Consider the following 25,346-nt stretch of genomic DNA (forward strand, 5'->3'; position numbering starts at 1 on the left):
ACACTGACAGAGACACACTGACGGTGACACACACACTGACAGACAGACACACACTGACAGAGAGACACACTGACAGACACCCAATGACAGAGACACACCCAATGACAGAGACACACCCAATGACAGAGACACACACACTGACAGAGAGACACATACTGATAGAGAGACACACTGTCAGAGAGACACACAGAGATGCACACACTGACAGTGACCAACACACTGACAGAGAGACACACACTGACAGAGAGACACACACTGACAGAGAGACACACACTGACAGAGAGACACACACTGACAGACACACATACCGACAGAGAGACACACAGTGACAGAGACACACATTGACAGAGATACACACTGACAGAGATACATACACACTGACAGACATATACACACTGACAGACATATACACACTGACAGAGCGACACACACTGACTGAGAAACACTTACTGAGAGACACACTGATAGAGACACACATTGACAGTGTGTGTCTCTGTGAGTGTGTCTCTCTGTCAGTGTTTGTATCTGTCAGTGTGTGCAGATACAAACACTGACAGAGACACACTGTTAGAGAGACACACTGTTAGAGAGACACACTGTTAGAGACACACACTGACAGAGACACACACTGACAGAGACACACACTGACAGAGACACACACTGACAGAGACACACTAACAAAAACATACTGGCAATCAGTGGCAATGTTCATTAATGCACAGTGCCTTTTCAAACTATTTTATATGATGAACTCTCAGCACTGACCTTGCATCATTTTCAGGACAACCTCAACAATATGCTGATCTCCTGCATCCCGCCCCTGTGGAAAGGTAGAGAAATGGGTGAGAGCCTCGTACTCCTGGAGTGAGGAGATCAGGGTGTAACCCACCCTGCCTTTATAATCAGAGCTCGCTCACAACCCTATGCTGTTATACTGAGGAGATAACTATACTGCACAATATTTACATTTCCTTGTCATGAATAAATAAGATTTTATTTGCACGTTGTTTTCAGTTTTGTAATTCAAAAGAAACCGTCCCATATAATGAGAGTTTATTTGGTTTCTGCAGTGACACTTCAGATGCAGTACCTCAGTCAGGCTCTTGGTGGCACTGTTGACACAGTGTATCAAAAAGAAGCTCTGCATCACCCCCAACTGGCCGTTAATGACATTGCAACCACTTGTGATAATCCAGGAACATGGGGTTAGATTTTAGCACCCTCACCCCCCGCCATTGTATTTTATGATGGCGACGTTTGTAAAATAAAATATGGGACTTGCCCATAGCCTTCCTGTTCAACCTCATTTTACGGTGTCTCTCATTTTACGGTGCATGAGGCAGCCCCCCCAGCCGATCGACACCGCTATGTGGCCAATTAAGGCCATTGAAGGGCCTCATTTCATCTTTGTGCAGGAAGGGAAGACGGAATGAGGTGTCCAGGCCAGCAGCTTTCACTGTACTAGCTGCTGTTGGGCAGGAAGTGATGGGGCTGGGGTGGGGGTTTGGCAGCAGTTCCTTTGGGGCGTGCTCCATACCGACAAGCGTCACCCCCCCCCCCCCCCCCCACCCCCCTACAAGAACATGCCCACTCTTTGAAGACTTTCCCATACTAGACTCTAAAACCTAGTCCCCTCACACATCCGCCCCCCTCCCTTGCAGTTTACGGCCAGGCAGGACCATTTGAAAACCCCACCCTAGCCTGAGGAGCAGGATCCAGGACACTGCTTCTCTGCAGACTGCCTGTAGTCCCAGCAATGACCACCATGTTAACCGGGCGCTGGTGGGACAACAGAGCTGCAGCCAATCAGATTGGCCAATGGTTCCCTGCGGCTGGGTCCTCCTCCCAGATGGGGGCAGACTCCCACTCGGAAACAGTGGCTGTTGCTTCAGGATTATATTGTTGCGGGGCAGCTGGGTTTTGGCGGAGTGGGTTGACCACAGACTTATCGGTTGAGGGGGTGGAGCTAAGTAGCCCAGTACATTCTCGCCTGGATCCTGCAGATGATGGGTGTGGAATAGAAACATTTCCTAAAATATTTTAGATCAGTGAGTTGTAAAGCAGCTCACCCACTGGGCAGTTTAATGGTCAGAACAAGCCAGTTTAACCTGTGTTCTTAAAGACACACAGCTTACACAATTGGAAACATTCACAACCGCGTCTGTCTCAGCAGATGATCAGATTGCTAGAAAGCTTCAGCTCATTACTTAAAATACAGAATAAAAATCCCTCTACACTGTCCCCATCAAACACTCCCAGGACAGGTACAGCATGGGGTTAGACACAGAGTAAAGCTCCCTCTACACGGTCTCCATCAAACACTCCCAGGACAGGTACAGCATGGGGTTAGATACAGAGTAAAGCTCCCTCTACACTGTCCCCATCAAACACTCCCAGGACAGGTACAGCATGGGGTTAGACACAGAGTAAAGCTCCCTCTACACTGTCCCCATCAAACATTCCCAGGACAGGTCCAGCATGGGGTTAGACACAGAGTAAAGCTCCGTCTAAACTGTCCCCATCAAACACTCCCAGGACAGGTACAGCATGGGGTTAGATACAGAGAAATGCTCCCTCTACACTGTCCCCATCAAACACTCCCAGGACAGGTACAGCACGGGGTTAGATACAGAGTAAAGCTCCCTCACACTGTCCCCATCAAACACTCCCAGGACAGGTACAGCACGGGGTTAGATACAGAGTAAAGCTCCCTCTACACTGTCCCCATCAAACACTCCCAGGACAGGTACAGCATGGGGTTAGATACAGAGTAAAGCTCACTCTACACTGTCCCCATCAAACATTCCCAGGACAGGTCCAGCATGGGGTTAGATACAGAGTAAAGCTCCCTCACACTGTCCCCATCAAACACTCCCAGGACAGGTACAGCATGGGGTTAGACACAGAGTAAAGCTCCGTCTAAACTGTCCCCATCAAACACTCCCAGGACAGGTACAGCACGGGGTTAGATACAGAGTAAAGCTCCCTCTACACTGTCCCCATCAAACACTCCCAGGACAGGTGCAGCACGGGGTTGATACAGAGTAAAGCTCCCTCACACTGTCCCCATCAAACACTCCCAGGACAGGTACAGCATGGGGTTAGATACAGAGTAAAGCTCCCTCTACACTGTCCCCATCAAACACTCCCAGGACAGGTACAGCATGGGGTTAGATACAGAGAAAAGCTCCCTCTACACTGTCCCCATCAAACACTCCCAGGACAGGTACAGCACGGGGTTAGATACAGAGTAAAGCTCCCTCTACACTGTCCCCATCAAACACTCCCAGGACAGGTACAGCACGGGGTTAGATACAGAGTAAAGCTCCCTCTACACTGTCCCCATCAAACACTCCCAGGACAGGTACAGCATGGGGTTAGATACAGAGAAATGCTCCCTCACACTGTCCCCATCAAACACTCCCAGGACAGGTACAGCACGGGGTTAGATACAGAGTAAAGCTCCCTCTACACTGTCCCCATCAAACACTCCCAGGACAGGTACAGCACGGGGTTAGATACAGAGTAAAGCTCCCTCTACACTGTCCCCATCAAACACTCCCAGGACAGGTACAGCACGGGGTTAGATACAGAGTAAAGCTCCCTCTACACTGTCCCCATCAAACACTCCCAGGACAGGTACAGCACGGGGTTAGATACAGAGTAAAGCTCCCTCTACACTGTCCCCATCAAACACTCCCAGGACAGGTACAGCATGGGGTTAGATACAGAGAAAAGCTCCCTCTACACTGTCCCCATCAAACACTCCCAGGACAGGTACAGCACGGGGTTAGATACAGAGTAAAGCTCCCTCTACATTGTCCCCATCAAACACTCCCAGACAGGTACAGCATGGGGTTAGATACAGAGTAAAGCTCCGTCTACACTGTCTCCATCAAACACTCCCAGGACAGGTACAGCACGGGGTTAGATACAGAGTAAAGCTCCCTCTACACTGTCCCCATCAAACTCTCCCAGGACAGGTACAGCACGGGGTTAGATACAGAGTAAAGCTCCCTCGACACTGTTCCCATCAAACACTCCCAGGATAGGTACAGCACGGGGTTAGATACAGAGTAAAGCTCCCTCTACACTGTCCCCATCAAACACTCCCAGGACAGGTACAGCACGGGGTTAGATACAGAGTAAAGCTCCCTCGACACTGTTCCCATCAAACACTCCCAGGATAGGTACAGCACGGGGTTAGATACAGAGTAAAGCTCCCTCGACACTGTTCCCATCAAACACTTCCAGGACAGGTGCAGCACAGGGTTAGATACAGAGTAAAGCTCCCTCTACACTGTCCCCATCAAACACTCCCAGGACAGGTACAGCACGGGGTTACTTACAGAATAAAAACCCCTCTACACTGTCTCCATCAAACACTCCCAGGACAGGTACAACACGGGGTTAGACAGAGAGTAAAGCTCCGTCTACACTGTCCCCATCAAACACTCCCAGGACAGGTAGAGCACGGGGTTAGATACAGAGTAAAGTTCCCTCGACACTGTTCCCATCAAACACTTCCAGGACAGGTGCAGCACAGGGTTAGATACAGAGTAAAGCTCCCTCTACACTGTCCCCATCAAACACTCCCAGGACAGGTACAGCACGGGGTTAGATACAGAGTAAAGCTCCCTCTACACTGTCCCCATCAAACACTCCCAGAACAGGTCCAGCATGGGGTTAGATACAGAGTAAAGCTCCGTCTACACTGTCCCATCAAACTCTCCCAGGACAGGTATAGCACGGGGTTAGATACAGAGTAAAGCTCCCTCTGCGCTGTCCCCATCAAACACTGGGGTGAACAGGATTTTCATTGTGGGGAAGAGGGGGCCCTCTGGTGGTATTGGGTGGCACCTACCTTAAATTCTTACCCCCTTGGTCCACCGTGAGGTCCATCACGTCAGGGCCACGCTGGGAAATACTGGTTCCAATCCACGGCCACATGAATTTTGGCCCAGAAGGCCGGTGAATCATGGAGATGTGGAGAATCCGGTTTCCAGCTCGTTAATAGGACTCACATCAGTCATTTTGACCCATTTGCCTCCTCCCGCTGGCACGAGGCGCTAACCTCGATGCTGCTTTCAGCAGGGGAACCAGAGAATCGGAAGGCGACATCCTGTTTTTTCCCGATGCTGGATTCTCTGCCGCATCGGGAACTCCGTTGCCGACGGTGAGTGGCGGCGGATCTAGCCCAGTGTTTTTTAAAGGTTCATCATAAATCAACATCACTAGTTCCCTACGTCTTTTTCAGCCTGTTCTCAAACAGTCCCACCACGTTGAACAGTTTTTAGCAGATGTCCCCAGTTCCTCAGCCCCCAGTCTCCTTTCGAATTGTACCCTTTACATTGTCTTACTCAATCTTCCTGCCAAAATGAATCACTTCACACTCCTCTGCATTCAATTTCATCTGCCACCTGCCCGCCCTCTCCACCAAACTGTCCATGACCGCTTGAAGTCTCTCACTGTCCTCCACATGGTTCAGAAGTAGCACAGTGAGGTCGCGGTGATCTTATTTTGTGTGTTGGTGGGGGGGGGGGGTTTGTGCTTGTTGTACTTGATCTCTAATCTCTGTTCCCTCTCTCTCGGCAGACTCTAGCGAGGAGACCACTGCCTATGTAACACTGCGGAGATACTTACAGCGATTCCTTGTCGGCCTGTTGCTCCAGTAACACCACGCTCTCCGTTGAGACCTCGGGGACCAGGCAATCCAACCCGGCCCTGTGCCCCGGGCTCTCCTGGGTTACCAGATGGACCCCGATACCCTGGCTCCCCAGTTATACCTTGCTGCAAGGGAACAATGCAAAGTTAGACTCCCGTGGCTCTGTCAGCAGCACAACTGGTGCCACCCCCATCCCATCGATTCACATGCACACCCTCCAAACACCCCATACATTCCCCACACCCGTTTCCAACCCTCAACCCACTTTCATCTCCCCACAGTACAAACATACCCCTACACACGCAGATCCCCTCCTGACCCCTGACAGAGTCGCCATTGATTGGACATTGGGGAAGGAACAACCATCCACATATGTGATGCCTCCAATGGCCAAGTAGTCAGCACTCACTGACCGGGATCCCACACAGCAGCTACCACGATATATGGCGTCTAATATAAGGTGATGCAGCAGTAACCTCACAGCTACAAGATCTCATACCTTTGTTACAATCAGGGAGCGAGACTTTGTAAACCCGCCTGAAAGATTATCAGGGTAAATATTAACATTCCATAAAATGTGTTTTTGGAAAAGTACCCAAGGCTTTAAACTGTAATCAGACTGACCTGTCCTGTCACTCCGGGCTCCCCTGAGTCTCCCTGTGAGGATAGACAGAAAATATTCTTAACTCAATTTTAACAATTTAACAAAGATACCAAACAGATAGACATCAAAGTGCAGCTGGACTGGACACAGCCCCTCGGGTTTTAGAGGAGTCAGTTTTTTGCTCATCTGTCCCGAGTTTGGTTTTTGTGTTTTATTTGTGAGAAATTTGACAGCTTGGCCCAGTCTTCCTGAGCCTTCAAAAGGGCCCAAACCCAGCCGCAGAGTATTTGAGAGGAGAGATTTTATTGCGGATCTCCTCTCTGCCAATGTGGCTTCTCTCTGGCATTTGAGGTCTAAACATGGCACGGGTCTCTGGCTGGGGACGGGGTCTTTGGGCTGGAGGTGGGGGTCTCTAGACGGGGTCTCTGGGCTCGAGACGGGATCGTTTAGCTGGAGGTGGGATCTCTGGGCTGGAGGTGGGGTCTCTGGGCTGGTGACGGGGTCTCTGGGCTGGGACAAGGGGCCTGATTCTCCATCCAGCGACACTGGAATCGCGAGGCATGATCAGATGGAGAATCGTGTATCAGCCGGAAATCGAGGAAGCGCAGGCGCCTGATGGAATGCCATGCTCTGGTGCCTCGGCAGCGGCGCAAATATATTCGATATCTCACCCCGGACGGGCATGCAAAGTGTACAGTAAACGCCATTGGCATATTATGAAAGGGATCGACCCGGCATTCCCCGGGCGCCCGCGATGCTCCGCCTCCGCCACCGCGAGGAGGAATTACCAATGGAGAGTTTCACTTGTGGTATTTAAAATAGGGAAACAAGCGCCGTGGCTGCTGAGGGACAGAGAGGGGGAACGAAAAGTGTCCAATATCACTGCAGTGTGCTGACAGTTGTGATGCTGGCCGGGGTCTTCTACCAGGGCCGGGGTGGCCAAGAGATGGGCCATGGGGTTGGGTCAATGGGCATGCCGTTGACTGCCCATTGTGAACTTTGCACCATCAGTCGTAAGGGTGCCTCCTCAGGCCACCCTCCCTAGACACCTCCTGGTCCCATCAACAGGATGGGCATGCTCCAGCGCAACCAGTGCTATCTTCCTGGCTGGGATGAGGGTGTGTGCGGAGTGGAGTGCTGATATGTAGCTCCTTCTTGTCAGGCTCTCCAGTGCCGATCCCGACCCCGGCAAATCACATGCCAATGTTGGTTGGAATTGCACTAGTTCCACATCGCACTTGTGCTATCCCACTCGGATGTCCGGAATCGCTCTGGGACCGGCGCCGCTTTTGGGGCCGTAGAACTCAAGCGATTTAGTCCCAGCATCAGCACTTAGTCTCTGAAACGGAGAATCCAGCCTGGGATCTCTGGTCTGAAGATGCGGTTTCTGGGCTGGTGACAGGGCCTCTGGGCTGGTGACAGGGTCTCTGGGCTGGTGCCAGAGTCTCTGGGCTGGTGACAGGGTCTCTGTGCTAGTTACAGGGTCTCTGGGTTGGTGATGCGGCCTCTGGGCTGGTGACAGGGCCTCTGGGCTGGTGACAGGGCCTCTGGGCTGGTGACACAGTCTCTGGGCTGGTGACAGGGACTCTGGGCTGGTGACAGGGACTCTGGGCTGGTGACAGGATCTCTGGGCTGGTGACAGGATCTCTGGGCTGGTGACAGGATCTCTGGGCTGGTGACAGGATCTCTGGCCTGGTGATGGGGCGTCTGGGCTGGTGACACGGTCTCTGGGTTGGTGCCAGAGCTTCTGGGCTGGTGACAGGGACTCTAGGCTGGTGATAGGGCCTCTGGGCTGGTGACAGGATCTCTGGCCTGGTGATGGGGTCTCTGGGCTGGTGACACGGTCTCTGGGTTGGTGCCAGAGTCTCTGGGCTGGTGTCAGGGTATATGGGCTGGTGTCATGGTCTCTGGGTTGGTGCCAGAGTCTCTGGGCTGGTGACAGGGTCTCTGTGCTGGTTACAGGGTCTCTGGGCTGGTGCCTGAGCCTCTGAAATGAAATGAAATGAAAATCGCTTATTGTCACAAGTAGGCTTCAAATGAAGTTACTGTGAAAAGCCCCTTGTCGCCACATTCCGGCGCCTGTTCGGGGAGGCTGTTACGGGAATTGAACCGTGCTGCTGGCCTGCCTTGGTCTGCTTTCAAAGCGAGCGATTTAGCCCTGTGCTAAACAGCCCCAGCACCCCTCTGGGCTGGTGACACGGTTTCTGGGCTGGTGCCAAGGCCTCTGGGCTGTTGACAGGGCCTCTGGGCTGGTGACAGGGCCTCTGGGCTGGTGACAGGGCCTCTGGGCTGGTGACAGTGTCTCTGGGTTGGTGCCAGAGCCCCTGGGTTGGTGACAGGGCCTCTGGGTTGATGAAGAGGTCTCTGGGCTGGTGACAGGGCGCCTGGGTTGGTGACAGGGCGCCTGGGTTGGTGACAGGGCCTCTGGGTTGGTGCCAGGGTCTCTGTGCTGGTGACAGGGCCTCTGGGCCGGTGACAGGGTCTCTAGGTTGGTGAACGGGTCTCTGGGTTGTTGATGGAATTTTCGGGCCGAAGGCGGGGTCTTTGGGTAGGAGACGGGGTCTCTGGGCTGAGGACAGGGTCTCTATGCTGAAGGCGGGGTCTCTAGGCTGAAGACAGGGTCACTGGGCTGAAGACTGGGTCTCTAGGCTGAAGACGGGGTCTTTGGGTTGGAGAAGGGTCTATGGGTTGGAGACGGGCTCTCTCAGCTGGGTTTTGATATTGGACTTACTGCTTCCCTCCAGCTCCCTGGTGGAGCATTGTTCCGATATATGGGTCTGCCGGACGGGTCTTTTGATTATTACACTGGGAAACAATTCCTTTCTAACCGTCTGTCCCTCATTGGATGGGAGTTTGGGAGTAACTATTCTGATAAAGAGAAAAATAAAAAGGTCACAGGCATAGAAACTGATCAGTTTCAAGATGATGACCCTGACCCTCGCAAAAACTTAGCAGATGGATTATAATGTAGGAAAGTGTGAAGTTATGCACTTTGGTAGGAAGAATAAAGGAGCTGAATACTATTTAAATGGAGAAGGCCTGCAGAAAGCTGCAGCCCAGAGCAACCTGGGGGACCTCATGCATAAATCACAAAGAGTTAGCATGCAAATTCAGAAGGTAATTGGGAAGGCAAATGTAACGTTGGACTTTATTTCAAAGGGAATGGAGTATAAAAATAGGGAAACCGTGTTAAAAGACACTAGTTAAACTACACAAGGCACTAGTTAAACTACACAAGGCACTAGTTAAACCGCACCTGTGAACAGTTTTGGTCCCCTTATCTAAGGAAAGATATACTGCCATTGGAGGCAGCCATTGGAGGGGCTGGTTTAGCACAGTGGGCTAAACAGCTGGCTTGGAATGCAGAACAAGGCCAGTAGCGCGGGTTCAATTCCCGTACCGGCCTCCCTGAACAGGTGCCAGAATGTGGCGACTAGAGGCTTTTCACAGTAACTTCATAGAACATACAGCAGAAGGAGGCCATTCGGCCCATCGAGTCTGCACCGACCCACATTAAGCCCTCATTTCCACCCTATCCCCGTAACCCAATAACCCCATCTACCCTTTTTGGTCACTAAGGGCAATTTATCATGGCCAATCCACCTAACCTGCACATCTTTGGAATGTGGGAGGAAACCGGAGCACCCGGAGGAAACCCACGCAGACACTGAGAGAACGTGCAGACTCCTCACAGACAGTGACCCAGTGGGGAATTGAACCTGGGATCCTGGCGCTGTGAAGCCACAGTGCTATCCACTTGTGCTACCGTGCTGCCCTCGTTGAAGCCTGCTTGTGACAATAAGCGATTATCATTTTTAGTACAAAGAAGGTTCATTAGGTTGATTCCTCGTATGAAAGAATTTTCTTCTGAGTAGAAGTTGAGTAGGTTGGGCCCTGTACTCATTGTAGTTTAGAAGAATCCTATATGGGATTCTCAGGGGCTTGACAGCGTAAATGTTGAGAGGTTGTTTCCCCTTGTGGGAGAGGCCAGGACCAGAGGGCATAATCTCAGAGTAAGGGATCGACCATTTATTTAAGACAGAGATGAGAAGGAATTTCTTCTCTCAGAGGGTAGTGAATCTGTGGAATTCTTTACCGCAGAGAGCTGTAGAGACTGTTCAAGGCTGAGGTAGATAGATTTTAATCAGTAAGGGAATCAAGGGTTATGGGGATAAGGCGGGAAGGTGAAGTTGAGAATTATCACATCAGATCAATCATGCCCTTATTGTAAGGTGGAGCAGCCTCAATGGGGTGAATGGCCTACATCTGCTCCTACGTAGGATCATAGAATCCTTACAGTGCAGAAGGAGGCCATTTGGCCTATCAAGTCTGCACTGCCTCTCTGAAAGAGCACCCAAGCTAGGCCCACTGGCCCTCCCTATCCACGTAACCCCTTTTAACCTTTTGAAACCAAGGGTCAATTTTAGCATGGCAATTCCAAATAACCTGCAGATCTTTGGGCTGCGGGAGAAATCGGAGCACCTGACGTGGAAACCCACGCGCACACGGGGAGAATGTGCAGACTCCAGACAGTTGGGAATTGAAACTGTGTCTTTGGCGCTGTGAGGCAGCATTGCTAACCACTGTGCCACTGTGCTTCCCTCTTATGTTCTATCTCATGCCTTATGACCTGTCACATCATTAAACACCCAAGGAATAGGGGCACAATTGAGACATTTTGTGTGATATTTTCTGGATAGCTCAGGTGAGGCACAAGTCAGAATGAAAGCTTGATTTCTTTCTCATCACTGCAGTCTAGTTCCTGGTGGGTATGTAGTGGGGATGGGGGAGGTTGGTGTACATATCCGCCATGCTTCAGGACCAGCGGCACTTAATTCAAGCATGTTGTAAACTTTAACTCTATCTTGAACCCTCGTGTAGGATCCCCTCTCCAGGATCTTACCTTTTCACCTTGATCGCCATCCAATCCTTCCACTCCCGGGTCACCCTACAATAAGCAATGTAAACAATCGTATTTATCGAGACAATTACACCAGCCCCTTCTTTGCCAACATTACGAATGCACAACAGAATCAGTGAATATCAGGAAGACCCCACACACAAAACAGACACACACAGCACAAACACACAACACAAACACACAGCACAAACACACACAGCACAAAAACACAGAGCACAAACACACACACAATAGGCAGACACAGCACAAACACACAACAGACACACACAGCACAAACACACAGAGCACAAACACACACAGCAGAAACACACAGAGCACAAACACACACACAATGGACACACACACACAACAGACACACACAGCACAAACACACAGAGCACAAACACACACACAATAGACACACACAGCACAAACAGACATACACAGCACAAACACACACAGCCCAGACAACACAGACATACACAGCACAAATACACACAACACAGACACAAACACTCAAAGCACAAATACAAACAGCTAGACTCAGACAACAACAACAACAACCGGTATCTATAGTAGAAAAATATCCCCAAAACAATTCACAATGACACTGAATAACATGAGAAAACAGAGCAGCTGATCAAAAGCTTGATCATAGAGGCAGGTTTAAGGAGTGTTTTAAAGGAAGAGAGCGAGATAGAGAGGGAAAAAGATGTATGAAGGGAATTCCAAAATTTAGGCCTCAGGCACCAATGTGGAGCAATTAAAATTGGGCATGATCACGGGGTAGGTATCTTGGAAGGTTGTGGAGCTTGAGAAGGTTTCAGAGATGGGGAGAAGTGAGTGCATGGAGCAATATATCTGAGAACCAATAAGGCGACATCCATGTTAGATTTAGTAATGAGTAAAGGGATAATATTACTTCAACAAACTTATTGATTTTTTTTGGGTGGAGGTAACATAAAGAGTAGACAATGGATGCAATGGATGTTATTCTGGATTTACAAAAGGCTTTTGATCAAGTTCCAATAATAGACAAATGAATGAGGTCAGCGAATGTGGAGTTAGGAGACGAGTGGCAGAATGGATTGCTAACTTCAATCCAGAAAACAGACAGTGGGAGGAAAGGGTCGTTACTTAGAGTGGCAGAAGGTGGGAAGTGGTATTCCTCAAGGATCAGAGCTGGGATCACTGCTGTTCACAACTGACAGATTGCAGTCTGTTGGTGAGGAAGTCAAGGATCCAGTTGCACAGGGAGGGTTAAGTCCAAGGTTGCAGAGTTTAATTATTCATTTAATTATTGGGGTGGCATCAATTGCCTACTTAAATGCTCAAAATTGGCTCAAAGGAAGATATTTAATCCAGTGGGTGCCATGCCCCTTTCTGGTAAAACTGCAGGTAGGTAGGCAGCAGATATTGTATATCCACCCCCATACCACCTTCAAAGCCACCAGCCAGGAAGCATAAAATCCAGCCACTGGACTCCAAGAATCAAAAGATGAAAGATCAGACAGAGTAGGAATTTCAGTCACTGGAATTTAGAAAGAATGATTTAACCAAATTTTTCAAGATATTAAGAGGAATGTATTGAGAGGGTAGAGAGTTGATGGTCCACAAGAGCCTTGCTCTGGGATGGTGGAATGGGTACAGTCCCCTCAAAGAGAACATAAGAACATTCTTAACTGTTGCAGTTTCCAAGAACAATATTTATCCCACGACTATCCCGTCTCTGAGAATTAGCACAACCACATTCCTTCCCCCAAACAGAAAGGCCTCCAGTACCATTGCCAGCTTGCTTATCGTCTTGCAGACATTGCTGCCGTCCATTTGTCTGAATCACAGAAAACCCCTCTTGTCCCGGACCGCTAACCAGACCCAGACACTTTCCTAAGCTAAGGGATGTGACTGCTTCGTGGATCAAAGTGCCCAGGTCACTCTCCTCCTCCCTGATGCCCTGCAATATGTATATCTCAGGCTCCAGTTCACCAAATCTTAGCTAATGTTCCTTAAGCTGCAGATATTTACTGTAATTGTGTTCATCTGGAACTGGAATGCTTTCCGTCATTTCAGGACACCACCTGTATTGCCATCCCTATATAACCCAATTTTATTTATTAGTCTGTGTATTTAATCAACTCAACTAATATATTTTAGTGTTTAAAGTAATTAATGATCTACTTTAAGATGTAGATATATTAAATTAGAAGTTCACCTACAGACTTACCCACGCTACCCTTCCTGGTTCTGTGATAAAATTTTGTGTCATTCTTCCTGTGCCACTTTTGGTCTCGCCCTTTCCTTCGGTCAGAATTTTACTTTGCTTGGCCAGGCGACATGCCCAGCCTGGAAGTGCGTAAAATCGCACAAGAAGATGTTGGGTGCGTGTCCCGCCGTCATTGAGCCCTCGTGTGATATTTCGGTGAGCAGGCGTGAGTCGGAAGCAAATTTAAATTAGTTAAACAGCAATTGAGTGGGGGGGGGGGGGGGGGGTTGATTTTATGTTGTCTGACTCCCTCTACGGTTGTGCAGCCTTGACCTTTCAGTTACATCCTCGATCCAGGACTGGGGGAATTCAGGGTTATGATTGTGCTGTCTAGACACTTGTGGCAAAGTTTGTGCACTCATATTTATGTTTTTCCAAGCTCACAGCTCCCTCAGCCTGTCCCCTGGAGGGAGCACATTGGAAGCGCCAACCTGCACCCTCCCTTTTATTGGTGCCCACTCTCTCTGGCAACGCTCAGTATTTGAGAGTGCGTTTCATTAATTGACCATCCAGTGTAGTATCACTTTAACAACGCGATCTCGGGTGAGAGCAGGTTTCACAGACGCTCTTGCCCACACTGACCTCGCAGGCGCACCAAATGTAAAATTCAGGCTTTAGACTTTGGGACTTTTTTAAATCTGAAGGACACTCCTTTTAATATTTAGATAAATAATTAAATTAAACTCTTAGCTCTGATTCCTTACCCCCTCGCTGCTCATTGCTGGTTGTGGACTAGGATGTGGCGTTTTGTATTATCCCCAGTCTGCTATAAATCGCTGCTCATTCCCACACCACCTTTTCAACAGTCTGCCTGGGGTTCATGCCAGCCTGATCAACACACACACGCATATATAAACACATACACATATAAACATACACGCATACATAAACACACACACATATATAAACACATACACGTATAAACATACAAGCATACATAAACACACACACATATATAAACACATGCACATATAAACATACGCGCTTATATAAACACACATGCACACAGATATAAGCACATACACATATAAACATACACGCATATATAAACACATATGCGCACACATATATAAACTCACATATAAACAAACACCTATATAAACACACATGCACACATATATAAACATACACACATATAAACACACATGCACATACATACTTAAACACACACATACATATAAACATACACATATATAAACACACATGCACACACACATATAAACATACACACATATATGAACACACATGCACACACATATATAAACACACATATAAACATACACACATATATAAACACACATGCGCACACATATATAAACACACATATAAACATACACATATATAAACGCACATGCGCACATATATAAACATACACACATATATAAACATATGCACACATATATAAACATACACACATGCACACACGTATATAAACACACACACATATAAACATACAAACATATATGAACACACATGCACACATATAAACATACACACATATATGAACACACATGCACACACATATAAACATACACACATATAAACATACACACATATATAATCACATGTGCACACATATATAAACACACACAGATATAAACATACAGCATTTATAAACACACGCACACATATATACACACTTGCATATGAACAGATGCGTATATAAACACATATGCACACACATATATAATCACACGCACATATAAACATACACACATATAGAAACACACACGCACAAAAGCACATATGCACACACATATAAACACACACACACACACACACACACACATATAAACATATAGAACATAGAAAAATACAGCACAGAACAGGCCCTTTGACCCACGATGTTGTGCTTTATTATATAAACACACACAGATATAGACACAGACGCACAAATAATTCAGTCATATCAATTTAGGTACTTACAAAACCACCCGTGGGTCCTCTTTTTCCTTGGAATCCCTGGAGAGAGAGTGGAGAGAAAGTCTGGGATTAGAGCTGTTCACCTTTGCGCTGACCTGGAGCCAGGTCTATCTGACATTCTCCAATGGAAAGGGCGAGAGTTATTTCCCTCAAGCCCTGTTCCCACCATCATAGTGATGGAAGTTGGGTTCCTGTACAAAAGGAGAGTATGCCTGTATAATGAGTGCCAAAACTGTATAACAGTGATCATAGAATCCCATTTCTTACCTTATCTCCTTTAAATCCAGGGATGCCTTGAGGACCTGGGATTCCAGTGGGACCTCGTTCTCCTTTACTTCCCTAAAATAAGACAAATATTGATTTTAAAATGTAAATGAAGCAACAAAATGTGTAATGATACCATTCACATTTGCTCCAAATAATCCTCTGTTTTACATTGGTTATGATCCACACCATATAGACTGAGGTGTCAGAGTCACTGGTCTCCATGATAACCAGCATGTCCCTGTGTGCAGAGATCAGGGAACAACATATTTAGTTGCTTTCTGACAGACACATTCCATATTGGCAGATATGAAGGGCCAAAATAGCCTCCTTCTGTGACGTCGTGACTCTATGGGCTGGTTTTTCGCAGATTCGGGGAGGCTTGGTTAAACTCCTCATACCCCCCATGCAAAGGTATGTTCCTCCACCTCGCCTATTTGAGCCCTCATGCTACCATGCTGAGAATGCCCCCCACCCATAACCTCATACTCTCATACCAAGGTATGGCTTCCACTTACCTCCTTTGGTCCCACATATGAAACTATGGCACTTTCATGAACGCTCATGCTCTATACACTGTGTAGAACCAATGAACCCTGTAGTGACAGTAGGATTTGTAATAATGCCTCATTATGCATTCTTGGCTGAGAGCCCAGGCATTCATTAGAATATCAATATACCTGAGCCCCAGGGAAACTATTGCTTGATTGACAGCTCTGGCTCTCTAATCTATGCTGTCAATTGCATAATGTTTATTTACACAAGATAAAGAGTTTTCAAGTGCCTGCAGTTTCTGCTGTTGGTATTTAAAAGCATCTGGGTGATTGACACTTTTATGGGGCTGCAGGAAAAAGCAGTATTTTTTAAGAAAGTAGACTATTATCAATGCACATTCTAAAATGTTTTTTTTTTTTTACATACCTTGGCATGGGGGGGCATGAGATTGCTTGGATAGTGAGTCGAGACAGTGTATTTCTGTTTTACATTGTTTGCTGGGAAGCATACCTACGCATGGAGGGTATGAGAAGCCATGGGGGTGTAGAGGGCATGAGATTGCTTGGATAGTGAGTCGAGACAGTGTATTTATTTTGGGAGGGGGGTCGGTAACCTCAGGGGTGAGGGCTAGAGAGCCTTTTCTGTTTTTATTATAACTGGGACAAAATCACATGGCATCAAAGTAGGCTGCACGTGGCAGTCCCTGTGGACATCGCCGAAAATGTTCCACAGTTGGCTTCAGCCCATATGGACCATTGGGAGTGAAAATCTCATCTTTGCTAACATATTCTCCTAAGGTGGGTGGACTGAGCAGGGAATTCTTCTGACTCCCACTACCCATCTCGAGGATAGTAATCCAATCTTACAACTGACCATTGACATCCCCATCATTCCTCACACTGACCAGCAGCACCCTCCAACTATTCTTCACCCGAACCACCAACACCATTCAACTATTTCTCACACTGACAATTGACACCCTCCCCATCATTCCTCACATTGGCCGTCAACATCCTCCCATCATTCCTCACACTGACCGTCAACATCCTCCCATCATTCCTCACACTGACCGTCAACATCCTCCCATCATTCCTCACACTGACCATTGACACCCTCCCATCATTCCTCACACTGACTGTCAACATCCTCCCATCATTCCTCACACTGACTGTCAACATCCTCCCATCATTCCTCACACTGACTGTCAACATCCTCCCATCATTCCTCACACTGACTGTCAACACCCTCCTAAAATTCCTCACAATGACCATTGGCACACTCCCATCGTTCCTCACACTGGCCGTCAACACCCTCCCATCAATCCTTACACTGACCATTAACACACTCCCATCATTCCTCACACTGACCATTGACAACCTCCCATCATTCCTCACACTGACCATTGACAACCTCCCATCATTCCTCACACTGACCATTGACACACTCCCATCGTTCCTCACACTGGCCGTCAACACCCTCCCATCATTCCTCACACTGACTCTCAACATCCTCCCATCATTCCTCACACTGACCATTGACACCCTCCCATCATTCCTCACACTGACTCTCAACATCCTCCCATCATTCCTCACAATGACCATTGATACTCTCCCATCATTCCTCACACTGACTGTCAACATCCTCCCATCATTCCTCACACTGACTGTCAACACACTCCCATCATTCCTCACACTGACCGTCAACACCCTCCCATCATTCCTCACACTGACTGTCAACATCCTCCCATCATTCCTCACAATGACCATTGACATCCTCCCATCATTCCTCACACTGACCGTCAACACCCTCCCATCATTCCTCACACTGACTGTCAACATCCTCCCATCATTCCTCACAATGACCATTGACATCCTCCCATCATTCCTCACACTGACTGTCAACACACTCCTATCGTTCCTCACACTGACTCTCAACATCCTCCCATCATTCCTCACACTGACCATCAACACCCTCCCATCATTCCTCCCACTGACCATTGACAACCTCCCATCATTCCTCACACTGAACCATTGACAACCTCCCATCATTCCTCACACTGGCCGTCAACACCCTCCCATCATTCCTCACACTGACCATCAACACCATCCCATCATTCCTCACACTGACCATTGACACACTCCCATCATTCCTCACACTGACTGTCAACACCCTCCCATCATTCCTCACACTGACTCTCAACATCCTCCCATCATTCCTCACAATGACCATTGATACTCTCCCATCGTTCCTCACACTGGCCGTCAACACCCTCCCATCATTCCTCACACTGACTCTCAACATCCTCCCATCATTCCTCACACTGACCATTGACACCCTCCCATCATTCCTCACACTGACTCTCAACATCCTCCCATCATTCCCCACAATGACCATTGATACTCTTCCATCATTCCTCACACTGACTGTCAACATCCTCCCATCATTCCTCACACTGACTGTCAACACACTCCCATCATTCCTCACACTGACCGTCAACACCCTCCCATCATTCCTCACACTGACTGTCAACATCCTCCCATCATTCCTCACAATGACCATTGACATCCTCCCATCATTCCTCACACTGACCGTCAACACCCTCCCATCATTCCTCACACTGACTGTCAACATCCTCCCATCATTCCTCACAATGACCATTGACATCCTCCCATCATTCCTCACACTGACTGTCAACACACTCCTATCGTTCCTCACACTGACTCTCAACATCCTCCCATCATTCCTCACACTGACCATCAACACCCTCCCATCATTCCTCCCACTGACCATTGACAACCTCCCATCATTCCTCACACTGAACCATTGACAACCTCCCATCATTCCTCACACTGGCCGTCAACACCCTCCCATCATTCCTCACACTGACCATCAACACCATCCCATCATTCCTCACACTGACCATTGACACACTCCCATCATTCCTCACACTGACTGTCAACACCCTCCCATCATTCCTCACACTGACTCTCAACATCCTCCCATCATTCCTCACAATGACCATTGATACTCTCCCATCATTCCTCACACTGACTGTCAACATCCTCCCATCATTCCTCACACTGACTGTCAACACACTCCCATCATTTCTCACACTGATCATTGACACCCTCCCATCATTCCTCACACTGACTGTCAACATCCTCCCATCATTCCTCACAATGACCATTGACACACTCCCATCGTTCCTCACATTGGCCGTCAACACCCTCCCATCATTCCTCACACTGACTCTCAACATCCTCCCAACATTCCTCACACCGACTGTCAACACCTTCCCAACATTCCTCACAATGACCATTGACACCGTCCCATCATTCCTCACACTGACCATTAACACCCTCCCATCATTCCTCACATTGACTCTCAACATCCTCCCATCATTCCTCACACTGACAGTCAACATCCTCCCATCATTCCTCACACTGACTGTCAACATCCTCCCATCATTCCTCACAATGACCATTGACACCCTCCCATCATTATTCACACTGACTCTCAACATCCTCCCATCATTCCTCACACTGACCATTGACACCCTCCCATCATTCCTCACACTGACCATTGATACTCTCCCATCATTCCACACACTGGCTGTCAACATCCTCCCACCATTCCTCACACTGACTGACAACATCCTCCCATCATTCCTCACACTGACTGTCAACATCCTCCCATCATTCCTCAGACTGACCATTGACACCCTCCCAAAATTCCTCACAATGACCATTGACACTCTCCCATCATTCCTCACACTGACCATTGACACCCACCCATCATTCCTCACACTGACTATCAACACCCTCCCATCATTCCTCACACTGACCATTGACACCCACCCATCATTCCTCACACTGACCATTGACAACCTCCCACCATTCCTCACACTGACTGTCAACATCCTCCCATCATTACTCACACTGACCGTCAACACCCTCCCATCATTCCTCACTCTGACTGTCAACATCCTCCCATCATTCCTCACACTGACGATTGACACCCTCCCATCATTCCTCACACTGACCATTGACACCCACCCATCATTCCTCACACTGACTATCAACACCCTCCCATCATTCCTCACACTGACCATTGACACCCTCCCATCATTCCTCACACTGACTATCAACATCCTCCCATCATTCCTCACACTGACTATCAACATCCTCCCATCATTCCTCACACTGACTGTCAACATCCTCCCATCATTCCTCACACTGACCATTTACACCCTCCCATCATTCCTCACACTGACTATCAACACCCTCCCATCATTCCTCACACTGTCAACATCCTCCCATCATTCCTCACACTGACTATCAACATCCTCCCATCATTCCTCACACTGACTGTCAACACCGCCCCATCATTCCTCACACTGACCGTCAACACCCTCCCATCATTCCTCACACTGACCATTAACACCATCCCATCATTCCTCACACTGACCATTAACACTCTCACATCATTCCTCACACTACTGTCAACACCCTCCCATCATTCCTCACACTGACCATTAACACTCTCACATCATTCCTCACACTGACTGTCTACATCCTCCCATCATTCCTCACACTGACCATTAACACTCTCACATCATTCCTCACACTGACTGTCAACATCCTCCCATCATTCCTCACACTGACCATTGACACCATCCCATCATTCCTCACACTGACCATTAACACTCTCACATCATTCCTCACACTGACTGTCAACATCCTCCCATCATTCCTCACACTGACCATTGACACCATCCCATCATTCCTCACACTGACCATTAACACTCTCACATCATTCCTCACACTGACTGTCAACATCCTCCCATCATTCCTCACACTGACCATTGACACCATCCCATCATTCCTCACACTGACCATTAACACTCTCACATCATTCCTCACACTGACTGTCAACATCCTCCCATCATTCCTCACACTGACCATTGACACCATCCCATCATTACTCACACTGACCATTGAGACCCTGTCATCATTCCTCACACTGACCATTAACACTCTACCATCATTCCTCACATTGACTTTCAACACCCTCCCATCATTCCTCACACTGACTGTCAACATCCTCCCATCATTCCTCACACTGACCATTGACACCATCCCATCATTACTCACACTGATCATTGACACCCTCCCATCATTCCTCACACTGACTCTCAACATCCTCCCATCATTCCTCACACTGACCATTGACACCCTCCCATCATTCCTCACACTGACTCTCAACATCCTCCCATCATTCCTCACAATGACCATTGATACTCTCCCATCATTCCTCACACTGACTGTCAACATCCTCCCATCATTCCTCACACTGACTGTCAACACACTCCCATCATTCCTCACACTGACTGTCAACATCCTCCCATCATTCCTCACACTGACTGTCAACACCCTCCTAAAATTCCTCACAATGACCATTGGCACACTCCCATCGTTCCTCACACTGGCCGTCAACACCCTCCCATCAATCCTTACACTGACCATTAACACACTCCCATCATTCCTCACACTGACCATTGACAACCTCCCATCATTCCTCACACTGACCCTTGACAACCTCCCATCATTCCTCACACTGACCATTGACACACTCCCATCGTTCCTCACACTGGCCGTCAACACCCTCCCATCATTCCTCACACTGACTCTCAACATCCTCCCATCATTCCTCACACTGACCATTGACACCCTCCCATCATTCCTCACACTGACTCTCAACATCCTCCCATCATTCCTCACAATGACCATTGATACTCTCCCATCATTCCTCACACTGACTGTCAACATCCTCCCATCATTCCTCACACTGACTGTCAACACACTCCCATCATTCCTCACACTGACCGTCAACACCCTCCCATCATTCCTCACACTGACTGTCAACATCCTCCCATCATTCCTCACAATGACCATTGACATCCTCCCATCATTCCTCACACTGACCGTCAACACCCTCCCATCATTCCTCACACTGACTGTCAACATCCTCCCATCATTCCTCACAATGACCATTGACATCCTCCCATCATTCCTCACACTGACTGTCAACACACTCCTATCGTTCCTCACACTGACTCTCAACATCCTCCCATCATTCCTCACACTGACCATCAACACCCTCCCATCATTCCTCCTACTGACCATTGACAACCTCCCATCATTCCTCACACTGAACCATTGACAACCTCCCATCATTCCTCACACTGGCCGTCAACACCCTCCCATCATTCCTCACACTGACCATCAACACCATCCCATCATTCCTCACACTGACCATTGACACACTCCCATCATTCCTCACACTGACTGTCAAAACCCTCCCATCATTCCTCACACTGACTCTCAACATCCTCCCATCATTCCTCACAATGACCATTGATACTCTCCCATCATTCCTCACACTGACTGTCAACATCCTCCCATCATTCCTCACACTGACTGTCAACACACTCCCATCATTTCTCACACTGATCATTGACACCCTCCCATCATTCCTCACACTGACTGTCAACATCCTCCCATCATTCCTCACAATGACCATTGACACACTCCCATCGTTCCTCACATTGGCCGTCAACACCCTCCCATCATTCCTCACACTGACTCTCAACATCCTCCCAACATTCCTCACACCGACTGTCAACACCTTCCCAACATTCCTCACAATGACCATTGACACCGTCCCATCATTCCTCACACTGACCATTAACACCCTCCCATCATTCCTCACATTGACTCTCAACATCCTCCCATCATTCCTCACACTGACAGTCAACATCCTCCCATCATTCCTCACACTGACTGTCAACATCCTCCCATCATTCCTCACAATGACCATTGACACCCTCCCATCATTATTCACACTGACTCTCAACATCCTCCCATCATTCCTCACACTGACCATTGACACCCTCCCATCATTCCTCACACTGACCATTGATACTCTCCCATCATTCCACACACTGGCTGTCAACATCCTCCCACCATTCCTCACACTGACTGACAACATCCTCCCATCATTCCTCACACTGACTGTCAACATCCTCCCATCATTCCTCAGACTGACCATTGACACCCTCCCAAAATTCCTCACAATGACCATTGACACTCTCCCATCATTCCTCACACTGACCATTGACACCCACCCATCATTCCTCACACTGACTATCAACACCCTCCCATCATTCCTCACACTGACCATTGACACCCACCCATCATTCCTCACACTGACCATTGACAACCTCCCACCATTCCTCACACTGACTGTCAACATCCTCCCATCATTACTCACACTGACCGTCAACACCCTCCCATCATTCCTCACTCTGACTGTCAACATCCTCCCATCATTCCTCACACTGACGATTGACACCCTCCCATCATTCCTCACACTGACCATTGACACCCACCCATCATTCCTCACACTGACTATCAACACCCTCCCATCATTCCTCACACTGACCATTGACACCCTCCCATCATTCCTCACACTGACTATCAACATCCTCCCATCATTCCTCACACTGACTATCAACATCCTCCCATCATTCCTCACACTGACTGTCAACATCCTCCCATCATTCCTCACACTGACCATTTACACCCTCCCATCATTCCTCACACTGACTATCAACACCCTCCCATCATTCCTCACACTGTCAACATCCTCCCATCATTCCTCACACTGACTATCAACATCCTCCCATCATTCCTCACACTGACTGTCAACACCGCCCCATTATTCCTCACACTGACCGTCAACACTCTCACATCATTCCTCACACTGACTGTCAACACCCTCCCAACATTCCTCACACTGACCATTAACACCATCCCATCATTCCTCACACTGACCATTAACACTCTCACATCATTCCTCACACTACTGTCAACACCCTCCCATCATTCCTCACACTGACCATTAACACTCTCACATCATTCCTCACACTGACTGTCTACATCCTCCCATCATTCCTCACACTGACCATTAACACTCTCACATCATTCCTCACACTGACTGTCAACATCCTCCCATCATTCCTCACACTGACCATTGACACCATCCCATCATTCCTCACACTGACCATTAACACTCTCACATCATTCCTCACACTGACTGTCAACATCCTCCCATCATTCCTCACACTGACCATTGACACCATCCCATCATTCCTCACACTGACCATTAACACTCTCACATCATTCCTCACACTGACTGTCAACATCCTCCCATCATTCCTCACACTGACCATTGACACCATCCCATCATTCCTCACACTGACCATTAACACTCTCACATCATTCCTCACACTGACTGTCAACATCCTCCCATCATTCCTCACACTGACCATTGACACCATCCCATCATTACTCACACTGACCATTGAGACCCTGTCATCATTCCTCACACTGACCATTAACACTCTCCCATCATTCCTCACATTGACTTTCAACACCCTCCCATCATTCCTCACACTGACTGTCAACATCCTCCCATCATTCCTCACACTGACCATTGACACCATCCCATCATTACTCACACTGACCATTGAGACCCTGTCATCATTCCTCACACTGACCATTAACACTCTCCCATCATTCCTCACATTGACTTTCAACACCCTCCCATCATTCCTCACATTGACTTTCAACACCCTCCCATCATTCCTCACACTGACTGTCAACATCCTCCCATCATTCCTCACACTGGCCATTGAGACCCTCCCATCATTCCGCACACTGACCATCAACACCATCCCATCATTCCTCACACTGACCATTGACCCCCTCCCATCATTCCTCACACTGACCATTGACACCCTCCCATCATTCCTCACACTGACCATTGACACCCTCCCATCATTCCTCACACTGACCGTCAACACCGCCCCATAATTCCTCACACTGACTGTCAACATCCTCCCATCATTCCTCACACTGACCGTCAACACCCTCCCATCATTCCCCACACTGACCGTCAACACCCTCCCATCATTCCTCACACTGACCATAGACCACCTCCCATCATTCCTCACACTGACCATTGACACCCTCCCATCATTCCTCACACTGACGATTGACACCCTCCCATCATTACTCACACTGACCGTCAACACCCTCCCATCATTCCTCACACTGACCATTGACACCCTCCATCATTCCTCACACTGACTGTCAACATCCTCCCACCA

The 25,346-nt window shown here is 48.2% G+C and overlaps 1 protein-coding gene across 2 annotated transcripts in view; it reads right to left on the reverse strand.

Moving 5' to 3' along the window:
- Positions 1-25,346, reverse strand: part of col9a2 (procollagen, type IX, alpha 2) — a 255,307-nt gene that overhangs the window by 23,609 nt on the left and 206,352 nt on the right. For both annotated transcript variants that reach the window (XM_072502259.1, XM_072502256.1), the window contains 6 exons: positions 15,623-15,694; positions 15,359-15,394; positions 11,173-11,217; positions 6,290-6,322; positions 5,644-5,790; positions 766-820 (listed from right to left, as the gene is read on the reverse strand). In XM_072502259.1, the coding sequence (XP_072358360.1) occupies positions 766-820; positions 5,644-5,790; positions 6,290-6,322; positions 11,173-11,217; positions 15,359-15,394; positions 15,623-15,694 (388 nt within the window). The remainder of the gene's footprint in view (positions 1-765; positions 821-5,643; positions 5,791-6,289; positions 6,323-11,172; positions 11,218-15,358; positions 15,395-15,622; positions 15,695-25,346) is intronic.

This window comes from Scyliorhinus torazame, chromosome 1, assembly GCF_047496885.1.
Source record: "Scyliorhinus torazame isolate Kashiwa2021f chromosome 1, sScyTor2.1, whole genome shotgun sequence".
Taxonomy (NCBI): domain Eukaryota; kingdom Metazoa; phylum Chordata; class Chondrichthyes; order Carcharhiniformes; family Scyliorhinidae; genus Scyliorhinus; species Scyliorhinus torazame.